Source organism: Microcebus murinus, chromosome 1, assembly GCF_040939455.1.
Source record: "Microcebus murinus isolate Inina chromosome 1, M.murinus_Inina_mat1.0, whole genome shotgun sequence".
NCBI classification, from domain to species: domain Eukaryota; kingdom Metazoa; phylum Chordata; class Mammalia; order Primates; family Cheirogaleidae; genus Microcebus; species Microcebus murinus.
This window is the reverse complement of record NC_134104.1, coordinates 153,545,158-153,571,913: the sequence shown is the minus strand read 5'-3', so window position 1 is coordinate 153,571,913 and position 26,756 is coordinate 153,545,158. Positions and strand designations below refer to the sequence as shown.

The window sequence follows — 26,756 nt, the reverse complement described above, 5'->3', positions numbered from 1 at the left end:
TTGGTGTGAGCTAGGCTGACGCCACTGCACTCACTCTAGCCTAGGCAACAAAGCGAGACTCTGTCTCAAAAAAAAAAAAAGAAATATTTATTTTGAAACTAATTCTAGTTCTACCTTGAAACTAAGGTTGGAAATGACCAGCTCAACCTCTCCATTCCTGTTTGAGGAAGGTTCTCATTCATATCTAGGGATGCTGGATTGGGAAAAAGAAAAAAAAAAAATGTCTGTGTGCAGTGGCTCACACCTGCAATCCTAGTACTTTGGGAGGTCAAGGCTAGAAGTCACTTAAAGCCAGGAGTTCGAGACCAGCTTGAGCAACATAGCAAGGCCGTGTCTCTACAAAGTTTTTTTTGTTTGTTTTTTTGTTTTTGTTTTTGCTTTTTTTTGAGACAGAGTCTCGCTTGTTGCCCAGGCTATAGTGAGTGCCGTGGCGTCAGCCCAGCTCACAGCAACCTCAAACTCCTGGGCTCAAGCAATCCTTCTGCCTCAGCCTCCCGAGTAGCTGGGACTACAGGCATGTGCCACCATGCCCGGCTAATTTATATACATATATATATATATATATTAGTTGGCCAATTAATTTCTTTCTATTTATAGTAGAGACGGGGTCTCACTCTTGCTCAGGCTGGTTTTGAACTCCTGACCTCGAGCAATCTGCCTGCCTCGGCCTCCCAGAGTGCTAGGATTACAGGCGTGAGCCACCTCGCCCGGCCTCTACAAAATTTTTAAAAAATTAGCCAGGGGGCAGGCGCGGTGGCTCACACTTATAATCCTAGCACTCTGGGAGGCCGAGGCGGGTGGATTGCTCGAGTTCAGGAGTTCGAAACCAGCCTGAGCAAGAGTGAGACCCCGTCTCTACTATAAATAGAAAGAAATTAATTGGCCAACTAATATATATATATAGAAAAAATTAGCTGGGCATGGTGGCACATGCCTGTAGTCCCAGCTACTTGGGAGGCTGAGGCAGGAGGATTGCTTGAGCCCAGGAGTTTGAGGTTGCTGTGAGCTAGGCTGACGCCACGGCACTCACTCTAGCCTGGGCAACAAAGTGAGACCCTGTCTCAAAAAAAAAGAATAAATGATTTAATGATTATTTATTATCTCATTAAGCATTTTTAGCAATTAGAGGAAAGTTGTTACATTCCAACAATATCAGTGAGCCCTCTTCTGACCATGTAGCTGGAGAAAAAAAATGCACATTCTTGCTACTGACCCAGTGTTTTTCAAAGTTTTGTGCTGACTGTAAAACACTCTGCTTGCTCTTTGTGGCCTGATTCTGATGGCATTATAGCTCAGAGAACAGACACCTATGTTAAGATGCTGGCAAGGGCAGTAACAGGTAACTTACCAGGCACATGAGCATTCTAGATGGGAGGTGCCAGCAGCTTTGTTGAATTACATAATAGGAAAGATGGTAGCCAGCCACAAGAGCCAGTGGGCCACCATCCACAATGCTGCATGGAATTACATAGCTATTCCCAACAGAACCATCAAATGGCCCATACCAATGAGACTATAAGTTCCTGAGTACCAGAAAACATCTCTGAAATATAACTGTCTTAGTGTCTCCTACACAGCAGGTGCTCAATCATGTAGCCTCACAGCAAACTGCATACTGAGGCCAGACTATAGCTCTCCAGTAAAACACTGGCTATGGGGCTGCAACTCAAAGAGATCCCCCTATTCACATTTATCATGGGTTCAAGGCTAAGAGCTAGGCGCAGACCACAGCCAGGTGTTCTTCCTATATCAGCTCTAGTATCTTCACTATACCCTTGAAGAAAGGGGTAGGAAACAGGATCAGGTAAGTTAACACCTTGCAAGTGTTAGTGAGAACCAGATTCAAACCCCAGCCAGCCTGACTAAGGAGCCCCGAGCTTCACATCATCAACCAACACCACATTACATTTCCTCTCAAGGTTCATAACACCCTAGGGAGCTCATCATCTCATCATGAGGAACAAAGAAATATGTAAAAAGAAAACTCCAAAATAGATAAAGAACAGCCCTATACAACAATAAAAGTGTGACAATAAAAGTGTCACAAGGCCACACATAACCAATTGCTAAAGTCATGATGCAAACCACAAGTGCTACCTGCATTCAGAAGACAGGAGAGGACATTTAGCCTTATAGTCAGGAAACCATGAAAAGATAGGTTTGCCAGCCTGAGTAAGACTGAGACCCCATCTCTACAAAAAATAGAATGCAAGATCCAAAATCAGACTGTATTATGTCCTGAAGCTCTTAACGATAACATGGATTTTGAGTTTACAAGGGGTCAGGCCCTGTTGTAAGCTCTTTATATGTATTAGCTCATCTGATCCTTGGATCAACCCTATGAGACAGGTACTATGATTTGGCCCACTTACATCATGAGGAAATGTGGCACAAAGAGGCTTGGTCACCTGCCCAAACCTTCCTGGGCAGTGAGGGACAGAGCTGTGATGTGAACCAGGCATCTGGGTCCAGAGCCTCTGCTCAGTAAGGCTATGTTGATTCCCACAAAACTGTAAAGGAGTTTTGTCCCAATACTCTCTCACCTGGACCATCTCCCTATCATATCAGAGAGTTAAATAATGTAGGAAAAAGGAGGATCACGTTTATAATGGGCTTTCCATCTTTTTACAAAATCAGTACTGTTAATTCAGAGACATTCCCACCATGAAAAACCTTTTTTTTTTTTTTTTTTTGAGACAAAGACTCACTCTGTTACCCAGGCTAGAGTGCCATGGCATCAGCCTAGCTCATAGCAACCTCAAACTCCTGGGCTCGATCCTCCTGCCTAAGCCTCCCAGAGTAGCTGGGACTACAGGCACACACCACTATGCCTGGCTAAGAAAAAAACTATTTTCATCCATCTTTTACAAGTAGGTAGACAACAAAACCCACTGGTTAGTAAGTAAACATAAAGCAATTAAGTGATACTTAATTTTCAGCTCAAAAAAATGTGCTGTCCACACTCAAGTTCAATTTTTCCCTTTTTAGATACAGTTAGCCAAAAAAAAAAAAAAAAAAGGAATTAATTTTTCCAAGCAATATGAAAACAGATGGTGGCTGGAGACAAACAAGGAAGCAGGAAGAGGTTGCTCTGAGTCCTCCTTTAGCCCCATTCAGTGGGCTACACATGGCACCACTTAGCCATGGTTTCCCAAGCCTCTAGAAACATAACTTGGAGAGGAGACACAATTGGGAAAATCTATTTAATCAGCAGTTATGGAAGTTCCATTATGGTTTGCATTTATTTATAAAATATGCTCAGACAGGATCATATCACCTTCAATACAAGCTATAAGCCTTTTATCCTTCATTCCCTTGAAGGAGAAAAGCCATGTTTCTAAGACATACAAAGCCCTCAAGATCCAGCCCTGAAGTCCTCCCCAGCTATTCGCTTCCAGCAAACAGACCTTGAACTCTGCCCTATAGGCCTAACACAGCTCAATTCTGCCATTGCTTATGCAACCCCCTCAACCCATCTGCTATAGAGCACTAATTTCAAGACTTGCTAGAGTTTCTATGACCTATCAGCGGTACAAGGAGTCAATCCACTTCTACTAGTGTTTACTGAGGCTTACCACATGCAAAATGCTATGCCAGGTACTAAGCATGATAAAAGAACACAACAGGCCCTAGCTGCAGGGAGCTTCCAATCTGGTGATGCAATGATTGGGAATAGAGTAAGCACAAGAAAGTATAGACGCTACACTAAAGAAAGTTGGAGAAAGATTGCATTTGGTTGACAGAATTAGGAAAAGAAGAGATAGTGTAAAACAAACACTAGCCTAGATACATAGGATTTCAATAAGCAGTGAGTACGTTGAAGAGGGCATTGTGGGGAGGGTGGCAAATGTACACAATGGCCAGGGCAAGGGGTGATAACGGGTTACAAGCACCATGCAAGACAAAAGCTAGGAAAGGACTTTGGAAAATCACCCAAAGAAAGGTCTGAAGACTATACATTGGTGAGGGATTTTCACAACCTTCACAGCTGCCCATCACAGGGAGAAAGGGTATAGGTCTCAAGCACAGCTGTCCTTACCTTTTCTGAATGAGTCCAGGCTGAACATTTCTGGCCAGGAAGGAAAGCTGGAATCCTGAAAAGAAGGAGAATGGAGAAGCAATGGTTAATATTCCTGATCCAGAAACCCACAAAGAAGGCTTTAAAAAAACAGAAAGTGCCGTCCATAAGAAAAGAAAAATGAAGCTCTCCACTACTGAGCCACAACTGCTGCTCCCCAGTCTTAAGGATGGGAAGGCCAGCTCCCCTGTAACATAATTACATGTCTTTGCTTCTTCCTAATTGAGCTTTGTTCTTTTCTCTGTTCTAAAACTCCCTGAGTCCTATTAAACAGAAAGGTATGCATTTCATCATGAGACATATAGTTCTACCTCATCACAATACTCGCAGATTTCCTTGAGACGAAGAAATTAAATCCTATATCAGACCCTTCTGTCACGTAGCACCAAAAAATTAGGACTGGCGTGGTGGCTCATGCCTGTAATCCTAGCACTCTGCAAGGCAGAGGCAAGTGGATTGCTTGAGCTCAGGAGTTCAAGACCAGCCTGCGCAAAAGCGAGACCCCATCTCTACTAAAAATAGAAAGAAGTTAATTGGCCAATTAAAAATATATAGAAAAAATTAGCTGGGCCGGACGCGGTGGCGCGCGCCTGTAGTCCCAGCTACTCGGGAGGCTGAGATGGGAGGATCGCTTGAGCCCAGGAGTTCTGGGCTGTAGTGCGCTATGCCGATCGGGTGTCCGCACTAAGTTCGGCATCAATATGGTGACCTCCCAGGAGCGGAGGACCACCAGGTTGCCTAAGGAGGGGTGAACCGGCCCAGGTCGGAAACGGAGCAGGTCAAAACTCCCGTGCTGATCAGTAGTGGGATCGCGCCTGTGAATAGCCACTGCACTCCAGCCTGGGCAACATAGCGAGACCCCGTCTCTTAAAAAAATAAAAATAAAAAAAAAAAAAAAAAAAATTAGCCGGGCATGCTAGTGCATGCCTGTAGTCCCAGCTACTCGGAAGGCTGAGGCAGAAGGATTGCTCAAGCCCAGGAGTTTGAGGTTGCTGTGAGCTAGGCTGACGCCACAGCACTCTAGCCTAGGCAATAAAGTGAGACTCTGTCACAAAAAAAAAATAGGACTGATAACTGCCTTCTGGATAAATTGGCTTACTGGGTTTTCACAAAACCTAGTCAAGCCCCTAGGAATGAGATTGGACTGACAGTATCAAAGAGTAACTGTAGATGATTCAGAATAAAAAGCTTTCAAAGCAGAGTCTCTCTGAAATAACAAATATTAAAGTACAACTATTGGCCAAATGTTTTGGTGCACTTTCCTTATTAGTATATTTAACTACGGAATATACCTAGAGATGACCAAAATAAAAGGAACACTTCAGGTTTAACAATTTTATTTAAAAAAAATATTCAAACTCAGACTTACAGAAGTTTTTAATAATACAGTAAGCCTGAATTAGGTGCAGTAACCTTAACTAGTTTTATTTTTATTTCTTTTTTTTTTTTTTTTTTGAGACAGAGTCTCCCTGCGTCGCCCAGGCTAGAGTGAGTGCCGTGGCATCAGCCTCACTCACAGCAACCTCAATCTCCTGGGCTCAGCGATCCTCCTGCCTCAGCCTCCCGAGTAGCTGGGACTACAGGCATGTGCCACCATGCCCGGCTAATTTTTTTTTTTTTTTTTTTTTTTTTGAGACAGAGTCTCACTTTGTTGCCTAGGCTAGAGTGAGTACCATGGCGTCAGCCTAGCTCACAGCAACCTCAAACTCCTGGGCTCAAGCAATCCTTCTGCCTCAGCCTCCCAAGTAGCTGGGACTACAGGCATGCGCCACCATGCCCGGCTAATTTTTTCTCTATATATTAGTTGACCAATTAATTTCTTTCTATTTATAGTAGAGACGGGGTCTCGCTCTTGCTCAGGCTAGTTTCGAACTACTGACCTCGAGCAATCCGCCCGCCTTGGCCTCCCAGAGAGCTAGGATTACAGGCGTGAGCCACCGCGCCCGGCCCCGGCTACTTTTTGTATATATATTTTTAGTTGGTCAATTAATTTCTTTCTATTTTTTGGTAGAGACGGGGTCTCGCTCAGGCTGGTTTCGAACTCCTGACCTTGAGCAATCCGCCCGCCTCGGCCTCCCAAAGTGCTAGCATTACAGGCGTGAGCCACCACGCCCGGCCCTATTTTTATTTCTTCTTGAGACAGAGTCTCACTCTGTTACCCATGCTAGAGTGCTGTGGCATCAGTCTAGCTTACAGCAACCTCAAACTCCTGGGCTCAAGTAATCCTTCTGCCTCAGCCTCCCGAGTAGCTGGGACTACAGGCATTCACCACCATGCCCAGTTAATTTTTTCTATATATATATATTTTTTTTTCTATATATTTTTAGTTGGCTAATTGATTTCTTTCTATTTATAGTAGAGACAGGGTCTCACTCTTGCTCAGGCTGGTTTCGAACTCCTGACCTTAAGTGATCCACCCGCCTCAGCCTCCCAGAATGCTAGGATTACAAGCGTGAGCCACTGCACCCGGCCCTTAACTAGTTTTATAATGTCCAATATTACTTGGAGTCTACTGAGGCCTCCTGCTCCTGACTGCTGTTCCCTCTCATTCTCAAACCGTGGGCGGTGGGGGTTGGAGGGCTGACCTGGGGCCAAGCTTTCAGGTCCATACCAGGTCTGCCCTAATGACCTCCTCTCCTCGAGGGACGCCAGATAGGATATGGTGGCTCAGAGACAAAACTTCAATACAATATCAAAAATGGCACAATTTACTTTAAGAGGTTATATTTTATACAGTCCTTCTATCCAAATTAAAATAAAAAGGTACAATTTGGGATTCTAATTTTAAAGAAAACCTAAATATTAGAAAATCTAAAACATCTCGAGTGATTATAAGAAACAATATTTTTTTGCTAAGAAATTATAAGTTAATTTGCTTGTAAATGGACTCTTGATTTTGCTTTGAAAAAAATCCTGATCTAGGCTGTACATAGCTCACGCCTGTAATCCTAGCAGTTTGAGAGGCCGAGGCTGGAGGATTGCTTGAGCTCAGGAGTTCAAGACCAGCCTGAGCAAGAGTGAGACCCGTCTCTACTATAAATAGAAAGAAATCAGCCAAACAACTAAAAATAGAAAAAATTAGGCGGGCGCGGTGGCGCATGCCTGTAGTCCTAGCTACTAGGGAGGCTGAGGCAAGAGGATTGCTTAAGCCCAGGAATTTGAGGTTGCTGTGAGCTAGGCTGACACCAAGGCTGACACCAAGGCAACAGAGTGAGATTCTGTCTTAAAAAAAATCCTGATCTAGGCCAGGATGTGGTGGCTCAGGCCTGTAATCCTAGCACTCTGGGAAGCCAAGGCAGGAAGATCACCTGAGGTCCAGAGTTCCACACCAGCCTGAGCAAGAGTGAGACCTCCGTTTCTACTAAAAATAGAAAAAATTAGCCAGGCATAGTAGTGTGCACCTGTAGTCCCAGCTATTCTGGAGGCTCAGGCAGGAGGATCCCTTAAGCCAAGGAGTTTGAGGTTGCTATGAGCTAGGCTGATGCCACGGCACTCTAGCCCAGCAACAAAGCAAGACTCTGTCTCAAAAAAAAAGTCCCTGATCCATGCCAATCTAGGCTCACATACCATTCTTCTCCTGTAATAGTCTAAAAAATGCAGAATGATATTCAAGGTAGGATCTTTTAGAGATATTTTACAGAGCTCTAGAACATTTCACAGAGGTCCAGAAAAAGCTACCTCCTTGTAAGGCAGTAATGTTAAAAACCTTTGTGGTTTGGTGTCTTTCTTAAGTAATTTAGAAATAAGTAAAATTCTATTCTGTCGGCCGGGCGCAGTGGCTCAGCTCACACCTGTAATCCTAGCACTCTGGGAGGCCAAGGCACGTGGATTACTCGAGGTCAGGAGTTCAAAACCAGCCTGAGCAAGAGCGAGACCCCGTCTCTACTATAAATAGAAAGAAATTAATTGGCCAACTAATATATATAGAAAAAATTAGCCGAGCATGGTGATGCACGCCTGTAGTCCCAGCTACTCAGGAGGCTGAGGCAGAAGGATTGCTTGAGCCCAGGAGTTTGAGGTTGCTGTGAGCTAGGCTGACACCACGGCACTCGCTCTAGCCTGGGCAACAAAGCGAGACTCTGTCTCAAAAAAAAAAAAAAAAATTCTATTCTGTCAAGATTTCTTATACAATGAAACATAACTTAACTCTGGGTAGAATCACTATGGGATGATTCTAGGATGGAGAGAGTCCACAAAGACTAATTAAAAATGATACCCCTCTTCCAAAACAGTCACAAATGGATTTAACACATGCTTCTTGTTTTACACTGTGCCTGAGCATGAGATCCACCATTGCTCTGTGTACATGGCTAAGTCAACCTACCTTATAAAAGCAGTGACAGTCTCAGATTTTGTAGGCTTTTGAACTGGAGCTGAATTCTCTCCTTGCTATTCCTCATCACGAGGCTGGGCCCCTCCTGGGAAGTACAATGCTGGGTCACTAGAGTGGAGACCCCCTCAGGGAAAGAAAGTTGCTCCAATCATTGAAAATTCATTTACTAACTCTAACAACAAGGACAAGTTTTGTTAGTAGCATGAAACACACACACTGGACACAATGGCCTCACTTCAGGACCTGCCATGACCCATTCTAGACCCATCAAATTGTGAGCTGTCCTACACCAGCACCTGTAAGATACCAAGAAGGAGATGTCAAGGCAAAGAAAGGCTTGTTGACCTGAAAAGCATTTTTTCCAGTAGAGCAAAATCTACTTCAGTTTTGAATTCTAATCCCATAATGACTATAATATAAATCTATTTAAGGTAGATAAAGAAACTGTATCACTCTTCCAGACTGGGAAAATAACAATAACTCAATGTTGAATACCATTTTTACAGTTTACAAAGTACTTCCATAGACTTTATCCCATTTAATCCATGCAACTACCCAGTGAGGTAGGAATCAACTTTCCCAGAGAAGGAAATTGAAGTACAAAAGGTTACACACACAACTTGCCTAAAATCCCATAGGTGCCTCAGGGCGGAATGGCAATCTGCATTTAAGTATTCTGACTCCAAAGCTTTCCACTCTTTACAGCACTACACTTCTTATTTCCAGGATATCATGCTGTTGCCTAAATGTACCACGATTCATTCCTTGAGATAACATTTTATAATGACATCTTCAAAGGCTGAAAGGGGCAAAAACGGTCCAACAGCTGATAAAATTTTAGACTATAGCTACAAAAATTAAAACACTTGGAGAGTATCTTTGGGGGATAAAGGGACACCCTACCCAGGTAGAAAATGCAGCAAAGATGTAGTTTTTGCACCTTAAACAGCTACACATGTAAAGAGCACTGTTTTATATATGTATCAGAAAGAGTCCATCCTCCTAGAAACTCCAAGATTTAAGAGTAAATTACAAAATGTAGTCAAGACCCACGCACAATGACTGTGGGGTCATTGCCTTACTAGAAACTGCAAGGGAAATCATCAGATAACGTCTCATTTCACTCTGACCAGTAAGTTGCAACCAAAACCAGATTGAAAGCCTGCAACTGGCGTCTGCAGTCTACCTGCTACAGTGTATAGCAAGCCCCCATGGATTGGGGGCTTGTAAAGTGGGATAGACTCTGGCTTGCAAAATCGCAATTCAAGTGACCAGTGTTGCTACAGGACGACTAGCTAGATAGCATGCTGACGCCATGCTCCTGGCTTGGGGGTTCTGAGGACCCCTGGGACTCCAGTTCACTGCAAACAAAGGACCCAACATGCATTTGGTCTTCCCCTGCTAAATGGGGCAAGTTACCACCAGCAAACAAAGAACACCTCACTCTTTGGCCTCCCCCAGTGACAAGGTCGGTGCAAAAGGGGGCAAACCAGGGGGGCCAGAATGCATCAGGCCTCCCTATGGACGAACGGTCCAGGGAGCACGGAGGGGAGGAGGGGCAGACAAAGGTCTTCGGGCACTCCGGGGGTCTTCCTCCAGGCCCTGCCTTGGGGAAACGGAGCATCCCCTGAGGGGAAGGCGCCGTTTCGCCAATGAAGCGGCCTCTGCCTCCTCAGAGGCCCTGGCTGCGAGGCCCGCCCTGGCGGACCGGTCTGGCCCCCGCCCCCGCCCCGGCTCCATGGCAACGGCAGGCCGAGGCCTGGCTGCCCAAGGCTCGGCCGGGCCGGCTTCCCGGGCAGGCCTAGGATGCCCGGCCTGCTCCTCGGGCCCGCCGGCTTCTCCGCCCCACTCTCCGCCAGGCCGGCAGTCAGACCCGGGTCCCCTCCTCGCGCCGACCACCCCCGGCCGCACCAGGCTCCTCAAGGGGGCACGAAAGGGGAGAATAAAAAGCCCAATTCACCTGTTGTTACAGATGTGAAACAAGCCTCGGTGCACCGCGCATGAGCCGCGGGGGCCCCCCCCATCCACGGCCGGACTACAACTCCCACCAGCGACGGCGCGGCCCCTTCCGGGTCCCGTGGCGGAAGTCCCGCCGCCTGCCCCGGCGCTCGCAGTCCCGCACCACTGACCCGCCTCCGGAGCCCAACCCCGCGCGCCGAGCGAGTCTCGCTCCAGCACCCACCCGGGGCTCTCAGCGGCCGCCCAGGGCTCACGCCCGGGGCGGCCAACCTGCGGCGAGGCCCGGCATCCGGCCCAATGGGGCGCGGCGGCGCAGGCGGGACTTCCGGAGGAGTAGCGAGGGGAGCGGGCGTACGCGGGCACTTCTGGGGTCGTGGAGGTAGAGCAGGTCCGGTCGGCGCAGGTGGGCATCACACTGCCGCCACTATCACCGCTACTTAGCGTCCGACAGTGTGACAGTAGGAGTGCCTCAGTGTCCTCTTCGCACCCGCAGGTATTTGCCGGTGTGAGTGAACAGGCCAGGTTAGGGCTGAGCCGGGCGCGATTTCCAGCCCGGGCTCCGGATTCCGCCCGCCTTGCCCGCCACAGCTTGTTGCCACACTTCTCCATCTCTGATCGTCTTCTTTTTAGGGAGGTGAGCGTTTTTGTCTCACAAGATTGCTGGGATGATGAAATCAACGTGTTAGTGCATTGTAAACTGTACAACGCTAGGGAAAGGACAAGGTGGCACCTGCCTATCTCGGGGAGACTGCAAGTCAGAGTTGCTGGGCACATCACCGCTTAGGAGTGAGAAAGGAATTGTCCCAGTTATGTACTGACTGTAGTCTTCTGGATTAGGCTCAAGTATGTATTCAGTGGAATCCAACTTCAGAAGAAAAGAACTCATTGGTGTAGCTCTGACGCTAAATCAGGATTTCGCAGCTGGGAAGACGTAGAATATGCCTTAAGATGTGGCCTTTGAGGACATATGAGAATTAATGCCATATCCTGTCATTTTTGTGTCCAAACAATTAAATTCAACGTGTGTTTACCATTTTCTTTTTACTTTGGACAGAAGGCTGGGGAGTGAGGGTGGGACATCATTTATTCATTCGAATAATTGTTACATCTTCTGAACGGCGCGCGGAGCTATGTTGTGTGGGGAATGTAAGGATCCCTGCACGGATATTTGAGTGCACTAATATGTAAGTTGCTAAACAGGTGTGGAGGATACAAAGACCCTACCCTCAAGGGCCTTAGAGTCTAGTAGAGCAGATGACAAAACTTTGTGTGCAGCAAATGACATGTGACAAATACTGGAAAAGTCTCCTCAATGGCAAAATCAAGGAGAAAGAACCACATGAACAAGACATCCAAGTGGAACAAGGAGCAAATCCCAATAATATACAGTAGTTCACTGTGACCAGAGGGTTGCATATATGTGCAGGCTTTAGAAGAAGTAGAACAGAAAAAAAAAAAAAAAGTAGAACAGAACAAGAGTTGAGAATGCCACGCTAAGGGATTTTGATTCTATTTGTAAGATTATTTTTTGTCAGACATTTTTATAATTCTTAGTAGAAGAGTAAAATACTGTCTTTTAGGGAGGTTATCCTCAAAGTGTATAAATAGCATTGACTGTGAAAATAGAAGCTAGGATATTAATTAGATCCTAAGAGAGAGAACTGGATTCAACTGTGCTCAGCAGTGAAAAAGGCAAGAAAGGAATGAGGGGGTGATTGTGGGGCAGGAGGCTGAGCCCTGGCTAAAGGTGTAAAGAGAGGTGACTTTGAGATCTGTACCATAGTGACTGAAAGGATTATGCATGATTAATATAATGAAGGGACACAAGAGTTGGAGAAGATGGAGTCAGTTTCATTCAGATTATGTTTGAAATGCTGTTGGAAAAGAAGTAATAAAGACACGGTGGTCCTTGCTCCAAAGAAACTTAGTCTGGTAGAGAGGATAAGAAAAGTATGCAGGCCGGGCGCTGTGGCTCACGCCTGTAATCCTAGCTCTTGGGAGGCCGAGGCGGGCGGATTGCTCAAGGTCAGGAGTTCAAAACCAGCCTGAGCAAGAGCGAGACCCCGTCTCTACTATAAATAGAAAGAAATTAATTGGCCAACTGATATATATATAAAAAAAAAAATTAGCCGGGCATGGTGGCGCATGCCTGTAGTCCCAGCTACCCGGGAGGCTGAGGCAGAAGGATCACTCGAGCCCAGGAGTTTGAGGTTGCTGTGAGCTAGGCTGACTCCACGGCACTCACTCTAGCCTGGGCAACAAAAGCGAGACTCTGTCTCAAAAAAAAAAAAAAAAAAAAAAAGAAAAGTATGCAAATATGTCTTAAGACCTAGAGAAAGCACTGCAAAAGAGGCTCAAATGGGGATGGGAGTAGCCTTGAATAGACATTTCTCCAGTGAAGGTATACAAATAGCCAAAAAGCACATGAAAAGATGCTCACTAATCATTAGGTGAATGCAAATCAGAACTATGATGAGATGCCACTTCACACTTTCTAGCATGGCTACTCTCAAAGAGTCAGAGAAGAGGCCGGGCTCTGGGGCTCACACCTGTAATCCTAGCACTCTGGAAGGCTGGGGCAGGCGGATTGCTCAAGGTCAGGAGTTCAAAACCAGCCTGAGCAAGACCGAGACTCTGTCTCTACTATAAATAGAAAGAAATTAATTGGACAGCTAAAAATATATAGAAAAAATTAGCCAGACATGGTGGTGCATGCCTGTAGTCCCAGCTACTCGGGAGGCTGAGGCAGCAGGATTGCTTGAGCCCAGGAGTTGGAGGTTGCTGTGAGCTAGGCTGACGTCACGGCACTCACTCTAGCCTGGGCAACAAAGTGAGACTCTGTCTCAAAATAAATAAATAAATAAAATAAAATAAAAGTCAGAGAAGGCTGGACACGGTAGCTCACGCCTGTAATCCTAGCACTCTGGGAGGCTGAGGCGGGCGGATCACTCAAGGTCAGGAGTTCGAAACCAGCCTGACCAAGAGCAAGACCCCATCTCTACTATAAATAGAAAGAAATTAACCAAACAACTAAAAATAGAAAAAACTAGCCTGGCATGGTGGCGAGTGCCTGTAGTCCCAGCTACCTGGGAGGCTGAGGCAGGAGGATTGCTTGAGCCCAGGAGTTTGAGGTTGCTGTGAGCTAGGCTGACACAATGGCACTGTAGCCCAGGCAAGAGAGTGAGACTGTCTCAAATAAATAAATAAATGCTCTTCAGTTGCCCCATTTGAGTGTGTCATTTCTTTTTTATCTCACGTTTAATATTTTTGTAGGAAATTTTATAGGTACTTCATAGTTGGTAGAATTCAAAAAGGTTAAAGGTTGGTAGAGTTCAAAGTTGGTGGAGTTCAGAAAGACTCCCGGCAGGGCGCAGTGGTTCACGCCTGTAATCCTAGCACTCTGGGAGGCTGAGGTGGGCGGATTGCTTGAGGTCAGGAGTTCAAAACCAGCCTAAGCAAGAGCAATACCCCGTCTCTACTATAAAAATAGAAAGAAATCAATTGGCCAACTAATATATATAGAAAAAATTAGCCAGGCATGGTGGCGCATGCCTATAGTCCCAGCTACTCTGGAGGCTGAGGCAGGAGGATTGCTTGAGCCCAGGAATTTGAGGTTGCTGTGAGCTAGGCTGACGCCACAGCACTCACTTTAGTCTGGGAAACAAAGTGAGACTCTGTCTCAAAAAAAAAAAAAAAAGAAAGACTCCCTTTCTCTGCTTTCTTGAAATTAACAAGGACCACTTACTAGTGATTCTATAGAGTGAGATTTTTCAGTACCACCAAAATTTAACCACATGGCTTTTTATTTTTGTTTGAAACAGAGTTTTACTCTGTTGCCCCGGCTAGAGTGCCTTGGTGTCAGCCTAGCTCACAGCAACCTCAAACTCCTGGGCTCAAGCAATCATACTGCCTCAGCCTCTCGAGTAGCTGGGACTACAGGCATGCGCCACCATGCCTGGCTAATTTTTTTTCTATTTCTAGTAAAGACAGGGTCTCCCTCTTCCTTAGGCTGGTCTCAAACTCCTGAGCTCAAATGATGCGCCCACCTCAGACTCCCAGAGTGCTAGGATTACAGGCGTGAGCCACTGCCCCTGGCCCACATGGCTTTTAAGGCCATTTCAGAACTGAAATTTCATTAGTCTAGACAATTCCATTTGGAGTGAAATGATGCTATTTTGGATCTCTATGTTATGAAAAACTCCTTAAACTCTTAGGTTTTATTTAAAATGGGTAATTAATTTCCCTAATATGCAAAGAGAGTTTATAGATTAATTTTTTAAAATCTACAATCCAATAAAAAAAATGGATACTAGGCATGAGCAGACAGCAAAAAATGTATCACACATGACCATTACATTTAAGAAAACATGAAATTCAACCTTTTTTTCTTTTACTGTGGTTTTCTTTCCCCCCCTGAAACAGTCTGGCTCTATTGCCCAGGCTAGAGTGCCGTGGCGTCAGCCTAGCTCACAGCAACCTCAAACTCCTGGGCTCAGGCAATCCTTCTGCCTCAGCCATCCGAGTAGCTGGGATTACAGGCATGTGCCCCCATGCCCGGCTAATTTTTTGTATATATTTTTAGTTGAGCAATTAATTTCTTTCTATTTTTAGTAGAGACAGGATCTTGCTCTTGCTCAGGCTGGTTTCGAACTCCTGACCTTGAGTGATCTGCCTGCCTCGGCCTCCCAGAATGTTAGTATTACAGGCGTGAGCTACCACACCTGGCCTTTTTCTGTGCTTTTATGTGGCAAAATACATACATCATAAAATTCACTATTTTAACCATTAATTTTTTTTGAGACAGAGTCTTACTTTGTTGCTCAGGCTAGAGTGAGTGTGGTGGTGTCAGCCTAGCTCACAGCAACCTCAAACTCCTGGGCTCAAGCAATCCTGCTGCCTCAGCCTCCCGAGTAGATGGGGCTACAAGCATGCGCCACCATGCCGGGCTAGTTTTTTCTATATATATTAATTGTCCAATTAATTTCTTTCTATTTGTAGTAGAGACGGGGTCTCACTCTTGCTCAGGCTGGTTTCAAACTCTTGACCTTGAGCGATCCGCCTGCCTCAGCCTCCCAGAGTGCTAGGATTACAGGCATGAGCCACCGAGCCCGGCCTTGAACCATTTATTTTATAGATACATGGTCTTGCTATGTTACCCAGGCTGGTCTTGAACTCCTGGGCTCAATGGATCCTCCTACCTCAGCCTCCTGAGTCACTGGGATTACAAACACAAGCCACTGTACTTGGCTTATTTTAACTATTTTAAAGTGTGCAATTCAATGACATTTGGTACATGTACATGTGCAACCATTGTCATTATCTAGTTCCAGAACCAGTTTCATGCAGTTTCATCACCCCCAAAAGGAAACTCTATATGTACTCATTAATCAATCACCCCTCATTCCCTCTGAACAGCCCCTGTCGGCCAATGATATGCTTTCCATTTCTATTGATTTACCTACTCTGTATATTGTATATAAATGGGATCATACAGCATGTGGCCTTTTACATATGGCTTCTTTAACATAATATTTTCAAGGTTCATCCATGTTATAGAATGTTTCAGTACTTCATGAAATGAAGTACTTTAGTATTTAATACTTTTTTGTTGTTTTTTTGTTGTTGTTGTTGTTGTTTTTGAGACAGAGTCTCGCTTTCTTTTTTTTTTTTTTTTTTTTTTTGAGACAGAGTCTCACTTTGTTGCCCAGGCTAGAGTGAGTGCCGTGGCGTCAGCCTAGCTCACAGCAACCTCAATCTCCGGGGCTCAGCGATCCTACTGCCTCAGCCTCCCGAGTAGCTGGGACTACAGGCATGCGCCACCATGCCCGGCTAATTTTTTTGTATATATATTTTTAGTTGGTCAATTAATTTCTTTCTATTTTTGGTAGAGACGGGGTCTCGCTCAGGCTGGTTTCGAACTCCTGACCTTGAGCAATCCGCCCGCCTCGGCCTCCCAAAGTGCTAGGATTACAGGAGTGAGCCACCACGCCCGGCAGAGTCTCGCTTTCTTGCCCAGGCTAGAGTGAGTGCCGTGGTGTCAGCCTAGCTCACAGCAACCTCAAACTCCTGGGCTCAAGTGATCCTCCTGCCCCAGCCTCCCGAGTAGCTGGGACTACAGGCACGAGCCACCATGCCTGGCTGATTTTTATATTATATATATTAGTTGGCCAATTAATTTCTTTCTATTTTTATGGTAGAGACGGGGTCTCGCTCAGGCTGGTTTTGAACTCCTGACCTTGAGCAATCTGCCCGCCTCGGCCTCCCAGAATGCTAGGATTACAGGCGTGAGCCACCGTGCCCAGCCTAGTATTTAATACTTTATGAATAATATTCCATTTTATTAATATACCACATTTTGTTTATCATCTGTTGATGGACATTTGGGTTATTTCCACCTTTTGGCTATTGGAAGTAGTGCTGTGAACACTGCATACACGTTTTTGTTTGAACACCTATTTACGATTCTTAGGTATATACCTTGGAGTAGAATTATAACCTTGCTTATTAAAAGACAATTCAAACTATGAAACACTCTTAGCTTTCTTCCTTCAAGTATTGGTAAGATTTGTTTTCTCTCTCCATCTGAGTCTCTGCTTAGATATCATCTCAGACAGCTTCCCAGACCACCTGTGTATTTTTTTGTGTATTCTTTTTTATGACTTATTTCCCCCCTAGAATGAAAGATCCATGAAGGCAGGGATTTTATCCTTTGTTCACCACTGTATCCTCAGCACCTTGCATAGTTCCTGGCACTGTTCAAAAGTAAGTACTGAATAAATGTTGAACGAGTAAACACTCACTCTGGCTCCAGTTTAGGGAAACAAGCACTCATACATTATTGGGGGGACTATAAATTGGTAGTACGTTTTTTTTTTTTTTTTTTTTGAGACAGAGTCTCGCTTTGTTGTCCAGGCTAGAGTGAGTGCCATGGCGTCAGCCTAGCTCACAGCAACCTCAAACTCCTGGGCTCGAGCGATCCTTCTGCCTCAGCCTCCCGAGTAGCTGGGACTACAGGCATGCGCCACCATGCCCGGCTAATTTTTATATATATATATCAGTTGGCCAATTAATTTCTTTCTATTTATAGTAGAGACGGGGTCTCGCTCTTGCTCAGGCTGGTTTTGAACTCCTGACCTTGAGCAATCCGCCCGCCTCGGCCTCCCAAGAGCTAGGATTACAGGCGTGAGCCACCGCGCCCGGCCGGTAGTACGTTTTTTTAGAGGGAGGTTTGGCAGTATCTATCAGATTTAAGAGGTAAGCGTACCGGGTATGGTGGCTCACACCTGTAATCCCAGCGACTGAGAAGGCTGAGGTGGGACGGTCACTTGAGGCTAGGAGTCTAAGCTGCAGTGAGCCATGATCTTGCCACTACACTCCTAGGAATTTATCTACCCATACCCCTCTATGTGTAAGGAAATTCATTCCAGCATTATCTATAAAATAAGATAAAGATAAAACCTTGGCCGGGCACAGTGGCTCATGCTGTAATCCTGGCACTCTGGGAGGCCGAGGCGGGCGCATCATTGGAGCTCAGGAGATCGAGACCACCCTGAGCAAGAACAAGACCCTGTCTCTACCAAAAAAGTGAAAAAAAATTAGCTGGACAACTAAAAAAAAAATATATATATATATATATATATATATATATATATATATATATATTAGTTGGGCATGGTGGCACATGCCTGTAGTCCCTGCTGCTCAGGAGGCTGAGGCAGGAGGATCGCTTAAGCCCAAGAGTTTGAGGTTGCTGTGAGCTAGGCTGACACCCTGGCACTCTAGCTCGGGCAACCAAGTGGGACTCCCTCTCAAAAAAAAAAAAAAAAAAAAGACGTTCATTGCATTGAAAGTGTTAAAAAATAAAATAAAATAAAAAAATAAAAGAGAGGCCAGGCGCGGTGGCTCACGCCTGTAATTCTAGCACTCTAGGAGGCTGAGGCGGGCGGATCGCTCAAGGTCAGGAGTTCGAAACCAGCCTGAGCAAGAGCGAGACCCGTCTCTACTAAAAATAGAAAGAAATTAATTGGCCAACTAAAAATATATAGAAAAAATTAGCCGGGCATGGTGGTGCATGCCTATAGTCCCAGCTACTCGGGAGGCTGAGACAGTAGGATTGCTTGAGCCCAGGAGTTTGAGGTTGCTGTGAGCTAGGCTTATGCCAGGGCACTCACTCTAGCCTGGGCAACAAAGCAAGACTGTGTCTCAAAAATAAATTGGGGCCGGGCGCGGTGGCTCACGCCTGTAATCCTAGCTCTCTGGGAGGCCGAGGCGGGCGGATTGCTCGAGGTCAGGAGTTCGAAACCAGCCGGAGCAAGAGCGAGACCCCGTCTCTAATATAAATAGAAAGAAACTAATTGGCCAACTAATATATATAGAAAAAATTAGCCGGGCATGGTGGCACATGCCTGTAGTCCCAGCTACTTGGGAGGCTGAGACAGAAGGATCGCTTGAGCCCAGGAGTTTGAGGTTGCTGTGAGCTAGGCTGACGCCACGGCACTCACTCTAGCCTGGGCAACAAAGTGAGACTCTGTCTAAAAAAAAAAAAAAAATTTCTGGTCCATAACTACGCCTACCTGGGCTATTTTTCAGAGTTGTGTTTTCAGCAAGCAACCTCAAGGGATAAAGTACTGTCTCCTCCAGGACCAATAGCAGACTTAGCTTCTACTTACTTTAAAAACTGAATCTCGGCTGGGTATGGTGGCTCATGCCTGTAATCCTAGCACTCTGGGAGGCCGAGGTGGGTGGATTGCTCAAGGTCTGGTGTTCGAAACCAGCCTGAGCAAGAGCAAGACGCCGTCTCTACTATAAATAGAAAGAAATTAATTGGTCAACTAATATATATAGAAAAAATTAGCCAGGCATGGTGGCGCATGCCTGTAGTCCTAGCTACTCGGGAGGCTGAGGCAGGAGGATTGCTTGAGCCCAGGAGTTTGAGGTTGCTTGCTGTGAGCCAGGCTGACGCCACAGCACTGCACAGCACTCTAGCCCAGGAAACAAAGTGAGACTCTGTCTCAAAAAAAAAAAAACACTGAATCTCCCACACTCAGCGATTCTCTCTGGTAGTGCAAGCCACAGTGTAAGCGGGCAGCCATATGGGCCCTTTAAAGTATCACCCACCTGGGGGTGTTTAGGGGATGGAAAACTGTTACAAACCAACATGAAGTGCTGGCTGCTCCTTTTGCTGTGATTAAGGTTTTTTGTCTCTGAACCAGAAATCTTGTGTTTTCTGCCAGCATCCATGAAATAATAACAGGCTCACTAACAGTTTAGTTTGTAAATAGAGTAAAATTCCAAACCTGCACCTGTACAATTCCTGAGAGTGTAATGAATAATAAACACCCATACCCATCACCTAGCTTCAACAGTTATCAACTGAAGGCCAATCTTGCTTCATCTATAGGTCCCTATCCTCTAATGCCCACCCGGACAGATTTTAAAAATCAAATCATACCCCATTCATCTGTAAGTATCAGAGTAATATCTTCATCTGTAATATCAGAATGCATTTGTATAAGATTTCTTCTATTCTGCATAACCACAAAACTAATATCAGACTTTCAAAAGCCAATAAATCTTTAATATCATTGCATAATTCCTAACTATAAACTCTTGGGTAAATTTAAATCTAGTCCCTGCCCTTTTGAAAGAACAGTCTACAACCAATAAGAAAATAAATCTCTGGCCAGGCATGCTAGCACTCTGGGAGGCCACGGTGGTTGGATCATTTGAGCTCAGCAGTTCAAGACCACCCTGAGCAAGAGACCCCGTCTCTACTAAAAAAATAGAAATTAGCTGGACAACTAAAAACAAAACAACAACAACAACAACAACAACAAAAAATATATATATATATAAATTAGCTGGGCATGGTGGCGCATGCCTGTAGTCCCGGCTGCTTGGGGGAGGCTGAGGTAGTAAGGTTGCTTGAGCCCAGGAGTTTGAGGTTGCTGTGAGCTGGGCTGACGCCACAGCACTCTAGCCTGTGCAACAGAGTGAGATTCTGTCTCAAAACTAACTAACTAACTAACTAAATAAATAAATCTCTGAGGCTGAGACCAGAGGATAACTTGAGGTCAGCAGTTGGAGACCAGCGTGAGCAAGAGCAAGATGCTGTTTCTACTAAAAATAGAAAAAATTAGCCAGGCAACTAAAAATAGATAAAATTAGCCAGGAGTGGTGGTGCACACCTATAGTCCCAGCTACTCTGGAGGCTGAGCCAGAAGGATTGCTTGAGCCCAGTTTGAGATTGCTGTGAGCAAGGCTGACACCATGGCACTCTAGCCTGGCAGATAAAGCAAGACACTCTCAAAAAGAAAAAAGAAAAATGCCAGCCAACAAATGTTGAAAGGATAATAGAAAAATCACCACGTTGAAATTCCTAATGAAGTAACCATTTCAGACATCCTCATCAATGAATGCTACAACCATGAACTGAATGGTCTCACTATCTATAAAACTGGATAGTCTCATGTTCACCAAACATCTTCACTCAGACTGCCTGCTAGATGTAAAGAGGAAAAAAGTGGGAGGATCACTTGAGGCCAGGAGTTTGAGACATAGCAAGACCTCATTTCTTAAAAAAAAAAAAAAAAAAAAAAAAAAAGAATAAAAAGAAAAGATATTTCTAACTGGCAGCCACTTAGAGTACCATAAACTCTGCCTCTAAGGATAGTAACATGAATCTCTCGCCTATAGAGATGTTTACCTAGCAATCAAAGGAAGGAAGTTGAGCCAACAAAAGAAGGTACAAATCCTCATTAACATTCACCAGAGCTGATCAGTTCACATTCCAAAAGAGAAAAGAGTTTTCGGGGGAGGGGAGGAAAGGGTAGACTATCTGATGGCCTGTCATCAAAAAATTCTCCGCCTGTAAAAAGGTTTTTGAGTATTGTTTAAACAGCCTTGAAAAAGTTCTGAATGTGAACTTCCTCCCCACCCCCCAGATGAGACGGCACCGGATGCCTCCCACAATCAGGAAGAAAGAAGAAACTAATTTATGTTGTCAATCTGCCACGTGAGAAACAGAAAAAGCCAACACAGCAGTTTCTCAGGGGTCTTCTGCTAATTGCACTACTGTCATAAATGCCCTGTTACCCCTCCTCAGTCTGCCCTAATAAAGAGCCAGAGAATCCTTTGGCTTCAGGGCCAATGCTTCTCTATTTTCTCACGCTGTGATCTCTCTCAGAGGGAGAATAAATAAACTGCAATTCTTTCTATCTTAAACTCTGTCAGAGAATTCTTTCTCACCTGCATAGAGACTTCACACCCTAACACCTTTGTATCAATATTTTAAGTTTGGTATCTTATCATTGCAATATCAAAACATAAATATATTTCATTTATATATGGACTTCTTTCAAAGCCTCGGGTGAATTTTTGGGTTCCAACTGCAGAGATAGGGGAATTTGGAGCATCACGTTTTGAGGTATGTGTTAAAGACTGTGTGATAAAATTACTTATTTCTGGCCCGGGGAGGTGGCTCATGCCTGTAATCCCAGCACTCTGGGAGGCCAAGAAGAGAATCACTTAAGGTCAGGAGTTCAAGACCAGCCTGAGCAAGAGGGAGACTCCGTCTCTACAAAAAAATAGAAAGAAATTAGCTGGAAAACAAAAAATAAATAGAAAAATCTGGGCCGGGCGAGGTGGCTCACGCCTGTAATCCTAGCTCTCTGGGAGGCCGAGGCGGGCGGATTGCTCGAGGTCAGGAGTTCGAAACCAGCCTGAGCAAGAGTGAGACCCTATCTCTACTATAAATAGAAAGAAATTAATTGGACAGCTAAAAATATATAGAAAAAATTAGCCAGACATGGTGGTGCATGCCTGTAGTCCCAGCTACTCGGGAGGCTGAGGCAGCAGGATTGCTTGAGCCCAGGAGTTGGAGGTTGCTGTGAGCTAGGCTGACGCCACGGCACTCACTCTAGCCTGGGCAACAAAGCGAGACTCTGTCTCAAAAAACAAACAAACAAACAAACAAACAAAACCTAGCATGAGTTCAATATAATTCACATGGCATTTAATGTGTTAAAGTACAAGGAAATGGCCGGGCGCGGTGGCTCACGCCTGTAATCCTAGCACTCTGGGAGGCCGAGGCGGGCGGATTGCTCAAGGTCAGGAGTTCAAAACCAGCCTGAGTAAGAGCGAGACCCGTCTCTACTATAAATAGAAAGAAATTAATTGGCCAACTAATATATATATAGAAAAAATTAGCCGAGCATGGTGGCACATGCCTGTAGTCCCAGCTACTTGGGAGGCTGAGGCAGTAGGATCACTTGAGCCCAGGAGTTTGAGGTTGCTGTGAGCTAGGCTGACACCATGGCACTCACTCTTGCCTGGGCAACAGAGTGAGACTCTGTCTCAAAAAAAAAAAAAAAAAAAGTACAAGGAAATGTACTGTCTCATATTACAGGAAGGCCTCAGACAGGGTAGGCCTCATGATTGATTGATTCAAGAGCTCAATAGTGTCATTAAGGTTCTGTGCTTTCCTATGTTCAGATTAGGCCTTATTCTCAGGTTTCTAGCAAGATGGCTTTAGCAGTGCTCATAAAATCTCAAGAGACTCCTCATGTTTCACTGACCACAACTGAATGCCATTTTGTGCCTTTACCCCCAGCAATAGGGGTAGAATCAACCCACAGGGCAATCATGCCCTTGTGATTCAGGAGGAAGAATAAGGCCTTATTCAGGAGGAAGATAACAACACTGAATAACTCAGGATTTTGTTAGAGAAAAGTTTATTCAAGGTGTGTAAAATAAAATTTAGTGTAACTTCTAAAAGAATCAACTGGGCGGGTGTGGTGGCTCACGCCTGTAATCCTAGCACTTTTGGGAGGCCAAGACAAGAGGATTGCTTGAGGCTAGGAGTTTGAGACTAGACTGAGCAAGAGTGAGACCGGCAAAAAGAGCCAGTCTCTACAAAAAAATAGAAAAAGTAGCTGGGTGTGGTGGCACAGGTAGTCCCAGCTACTTGGGAGGTTTGAGGTTGCAGTGAGCTATGATGATGTCACTGCACTCTAGCCCGGGTGACAGAATGAGACCCTGTCACTAAAAAGTAATATAAAAGAATTGAACTACAATTCATAGCTTCTGAGCCAGTCAAGGGGAAATATTAATAAAACTGTTAATTGAACTGAAGGCAAAGCAAAGAGAAAACATGGTAAACAAACAAATAAAAAAGATAAAATGCTTATAAGATGATAGCACTGCATCAAAATATATCTACGATCATAACGAATATAAAAGGTTTAAACTTGACTGTATATTCTCTCTTTTTTTTGAGATAGAGTCTCACTCTTGCCTGGGCTAGAGTGCCGTGGCGTCAGCCTAGCTCACAGCAACCTCAAACTCCTGGGCTCAAGCAATCCTTCCCAGAGTGCTGGGATTATAGGCGTGAGCCACCGCGCCCGGCCTGTATATTCTCTTTATACCAGCGAAATCAGTGACCAGCCTGCCAGTGGTATTTGGTGACAGTCCTTCTTTCACTTTGGGTCTGAGTGGGAAATGTAATTCTTCTTCTTAATTTTTTTTTTTTTTTTGCGGCAGAATCTCACTCCGTTTACCTGAGTAGAGTGCCCTGCCATCAGCCTAGTTCACAGTAACCTCAAACTCCTAAATTCCAGCAATCCTCCCACCTCCGCCTCCCTGAGTGCTAGGATTACAGGCGTGAGCCACCGTGCCCGGATTGTACTTCTTTTTTTTTTTTTTTTTTGGTTTATTTTTTACTTTTTGTACTTCTTCTTTTAAGCACTAGAGGTCAGCAGCGTATTTCTTTCCCCATATTGCTTGTGTACTTCTGTCGGAGCTCTGTGATCACCAACCCGCGTTTTTTCTTCTTCTTTTTCCCCCTCTCAGGGGGACAGCATTCTTTGTCTTTCTCCCTTTTTTTTTTTTTTTTTTTTGCTAACAACTATACAAATGAGGAGCAACCTGTTCATATTAGAGATGACATTTGATCTTTCATCTAAGGCTTATTCCCCAAATATTTTCCTGTGTTTTAATGCATACAAACCAAATTTTTTTTTTTTAGAGACCAAGTTTCATAAAATCTTTACTTGAAAAAAAAATGTTTTACAAAATATCAGACTTCCAACCAAAGAAACTTTCCCATAGGGTCCATGTAGCCTTCTGCCTTAAAGATTACAGTAGGAGATTTAGAGGGGAGAGGGTTTTTTTTTTAAATAGCCACCTAGCTGCAAAAACCTACAAGAGAAGGAGATTTTATTTTATTTATTTATTTTTTTTGTAAAAAATTTATAATTATTTATCCTTACTTTAAAAAATTTTTTTTACAAGAAAACTACAATGCTTACTAGAATCAGGAGGTTTTATTTTAAAGTGTCTTTAAAATGTGAAAGCAAGTAATTTATTTGTTGGAACTGTTTGAAATTTTAAAATTTTCTTTAAAATGGTCCATATGGTAGGCACAACATCACAACTGGTACAGAACTTCCTGAGCTTAGTCTGAAACACAAAAACAATGCACACGAACAGTACTTTTTTGAAAAGTAACTCAAAACGCTGCTACTGCATCATAAGGCAAACTTAGACAAGAGTGTTGACCATGTTCAGAGAATTAACAGAACAAGCTGAATATTAAAGTATTCATACACCTTGTCATTGCCACTAAAAAAAAAAAAAAATTAAAAATAAATAAATAAAGTATTCAAACATCTACTTTGATTTTTTAAAATATCACAGATAAGGGCAGAAGAACCTGTTGCCAAACTAACTTAGGAAGCCTCACTTCCAACAACATGTAACATGTTTTCAAACTAAATTTTTAAAAACAATTTTATAGCACTTGGAACATCAGCTACCCAAAATAGTTGCCAAGGGTGTACTTCACTGCCCGATAGATCTAGGAAGGACATGGAGGCCGGATGTTTTAGGGAATGCAATTCTTTTTTTACACGAAGGAGATTTATTAACAGAAAATACTGTGGAGTCCAGTTCACAGACGGTAACCATGGCCACCCCCTTTCCTGTGGGTGCTGTCGGAGAGGATGGGGGTGATGTCCTCAATCTGCCCCATCTTCATACCCAAGCGGGCCAGGGTTCTGACGGCTGACTGGGCCCCAGGTGCAGGGGTCCTGGTGCTATTTCCTCCGGTGGCCCGGAGTTTGATGTGCAGCACAGTGATGCTCAGATCCTTGCACCTCTGGGCCACATCCTGGGCAGCCAACACGGCAGGCAGCATATGGAGAGGATTCATCTCAGTCAGCTTTCACCTTCATCCCACCAGTTACTTAGCTGATGGTTTCCTTGCCAGAAAGATAAGTGGACATGAACAAAGCTGTCATTGAAGGACGCAAAGATGTGGCACACACCAAATACATTCTCTCCTTTGGCGACCTGAGGTCCAAGGCTTATGACCTGTTCTTCCTTCTTTTCCTTCCCCTTTCAAGGTGCCATTTCTTTTTTTTTTTTTTTCTTTTTTTTTTTTTTTTTTGAGACAGAGTCTCGCTTTTGTTGCCCAGGCTAGAGTGAGTGCCGTGGCGTCAGCCTAGCTCACAGCAACCTCAAACTCCTGGGCTCGAGTGATCCTTCTGCCTCAGCCTCCCGGGTAGCTGGGACTACAGGCATGCGCCACCATGCCCGGCTAATTTTTTTTTTTTATATATATATATATCAGTTGGCCAATTAATTTCTTTCTATTTATAGTAGAGACGGGGTCTCGCTCTTGCTCAGGCTGGTTTTGAACTCCTGACCTTGAGCAATCCGCCCGCCTCGGCCTCCCAAGAGCTAGGATTACAGGCGTGAGCCACAGCGCCCGGCCCCCAAGGTGCCATTTCTGCATTTTGTCTCCAGACTCTGCTGGAATGCAATTGTTAATTGACAGAAATTGCAAGAGCCTTCAGGGGATCTTAGGATGCCTAAATTTATACAAGTTAATGTCTTTACTGTTGTTGAAAGACTGTTATGGATATTTCTGGCTAACAGTTAACTTTGGAAAACCATATGGCTGATTCACACCCTTGGAGGTGTCCAGATACGATTCTTTTTTTGACCTCCAACTTTTAATTTTCTTAAAAGTTTATTGGGGGCCAGGCGAGGTAATCCTAGCACTCTGGGAGGCTGAAGTGGGAGGATTGGTTGAACTCAGGAGTTCAAGACCAGCCTGAGCAAGAGCAAGAGAATCCATCGCTACTAAAAATAGGAAAATTAGCGTGGTGTCATGGCATGTGCCATAGTCTCAGCTACCCGGGAGGCTGAGGCAGGAGGATTGCTTGAGCCCAGGAGTTTGAGGTTGCAGTGAACTACAATGATACCATTGCACTCTACTCAGGGCAACAGAGTAAGACTCTGTCTCAAAAGAAAAGAAAAGAAAAATTAATTAGCTGGGTGTGGTGGCATGTACCTATACTCTCAGCTACTCAGGAGGATCACTTT

At 44.6% G+C, this 26,756-nt stretch overlaps 1 protein-coding gene and 1 pseudogene across 6 annotated transcripts in view; both read right to left on the bottom strand.

Moving 5' to 3' along the window:
- The window catches only part of DHX30 (DExH-box helicase 30), a 40,356-nt gene extending 29,706 nt beyond the window's left edge, over positions 1 to 10,650 (bottom strand). For 3 of the 6 annotated variants that reach the window (XM_076007294.1, XM_012771131.3, XM_012771132.3), the window contains exons 1-3: positions 10,372 to 10,650; positions 8,403 to 8,496; positions 4,040 to 4,094 (exon numbers count right to left, since the gene is read on the bottom strand). Coding sequence is in view for 5 of the 6 variants with exons in the window: in XM_012771131.3 (XP_012626585.1) it covers positions 4,040 to 4,067 (28 nt within the window). In the remaining variant the exon portion in view is untranslated. Of the gene's footprint in view, positions 1 to 4,039; positions 4,095 to 8,402; positions 8,536 to 8,582; positions 8,602 to 8,646; positions 8,708 to 10,371 lie in introns of those variants that run through there. The other 3 variants (XM_076007290.1, XM_076007284.1, XM_076007292.1) reach the window with 3 other exon arrangements.
- A 14,667-nt stretch (positions 10,651 to 25,317) lies between these two features.
- Positions 25,318 to 25,778, bottom strand: LOC105875090 (small ribosomal subunit protein uS11-like; annotated as a pseudogene).
- Between the last annotated feature and the right edge of the window lie 978 nt (positions 25,779 to 26,756).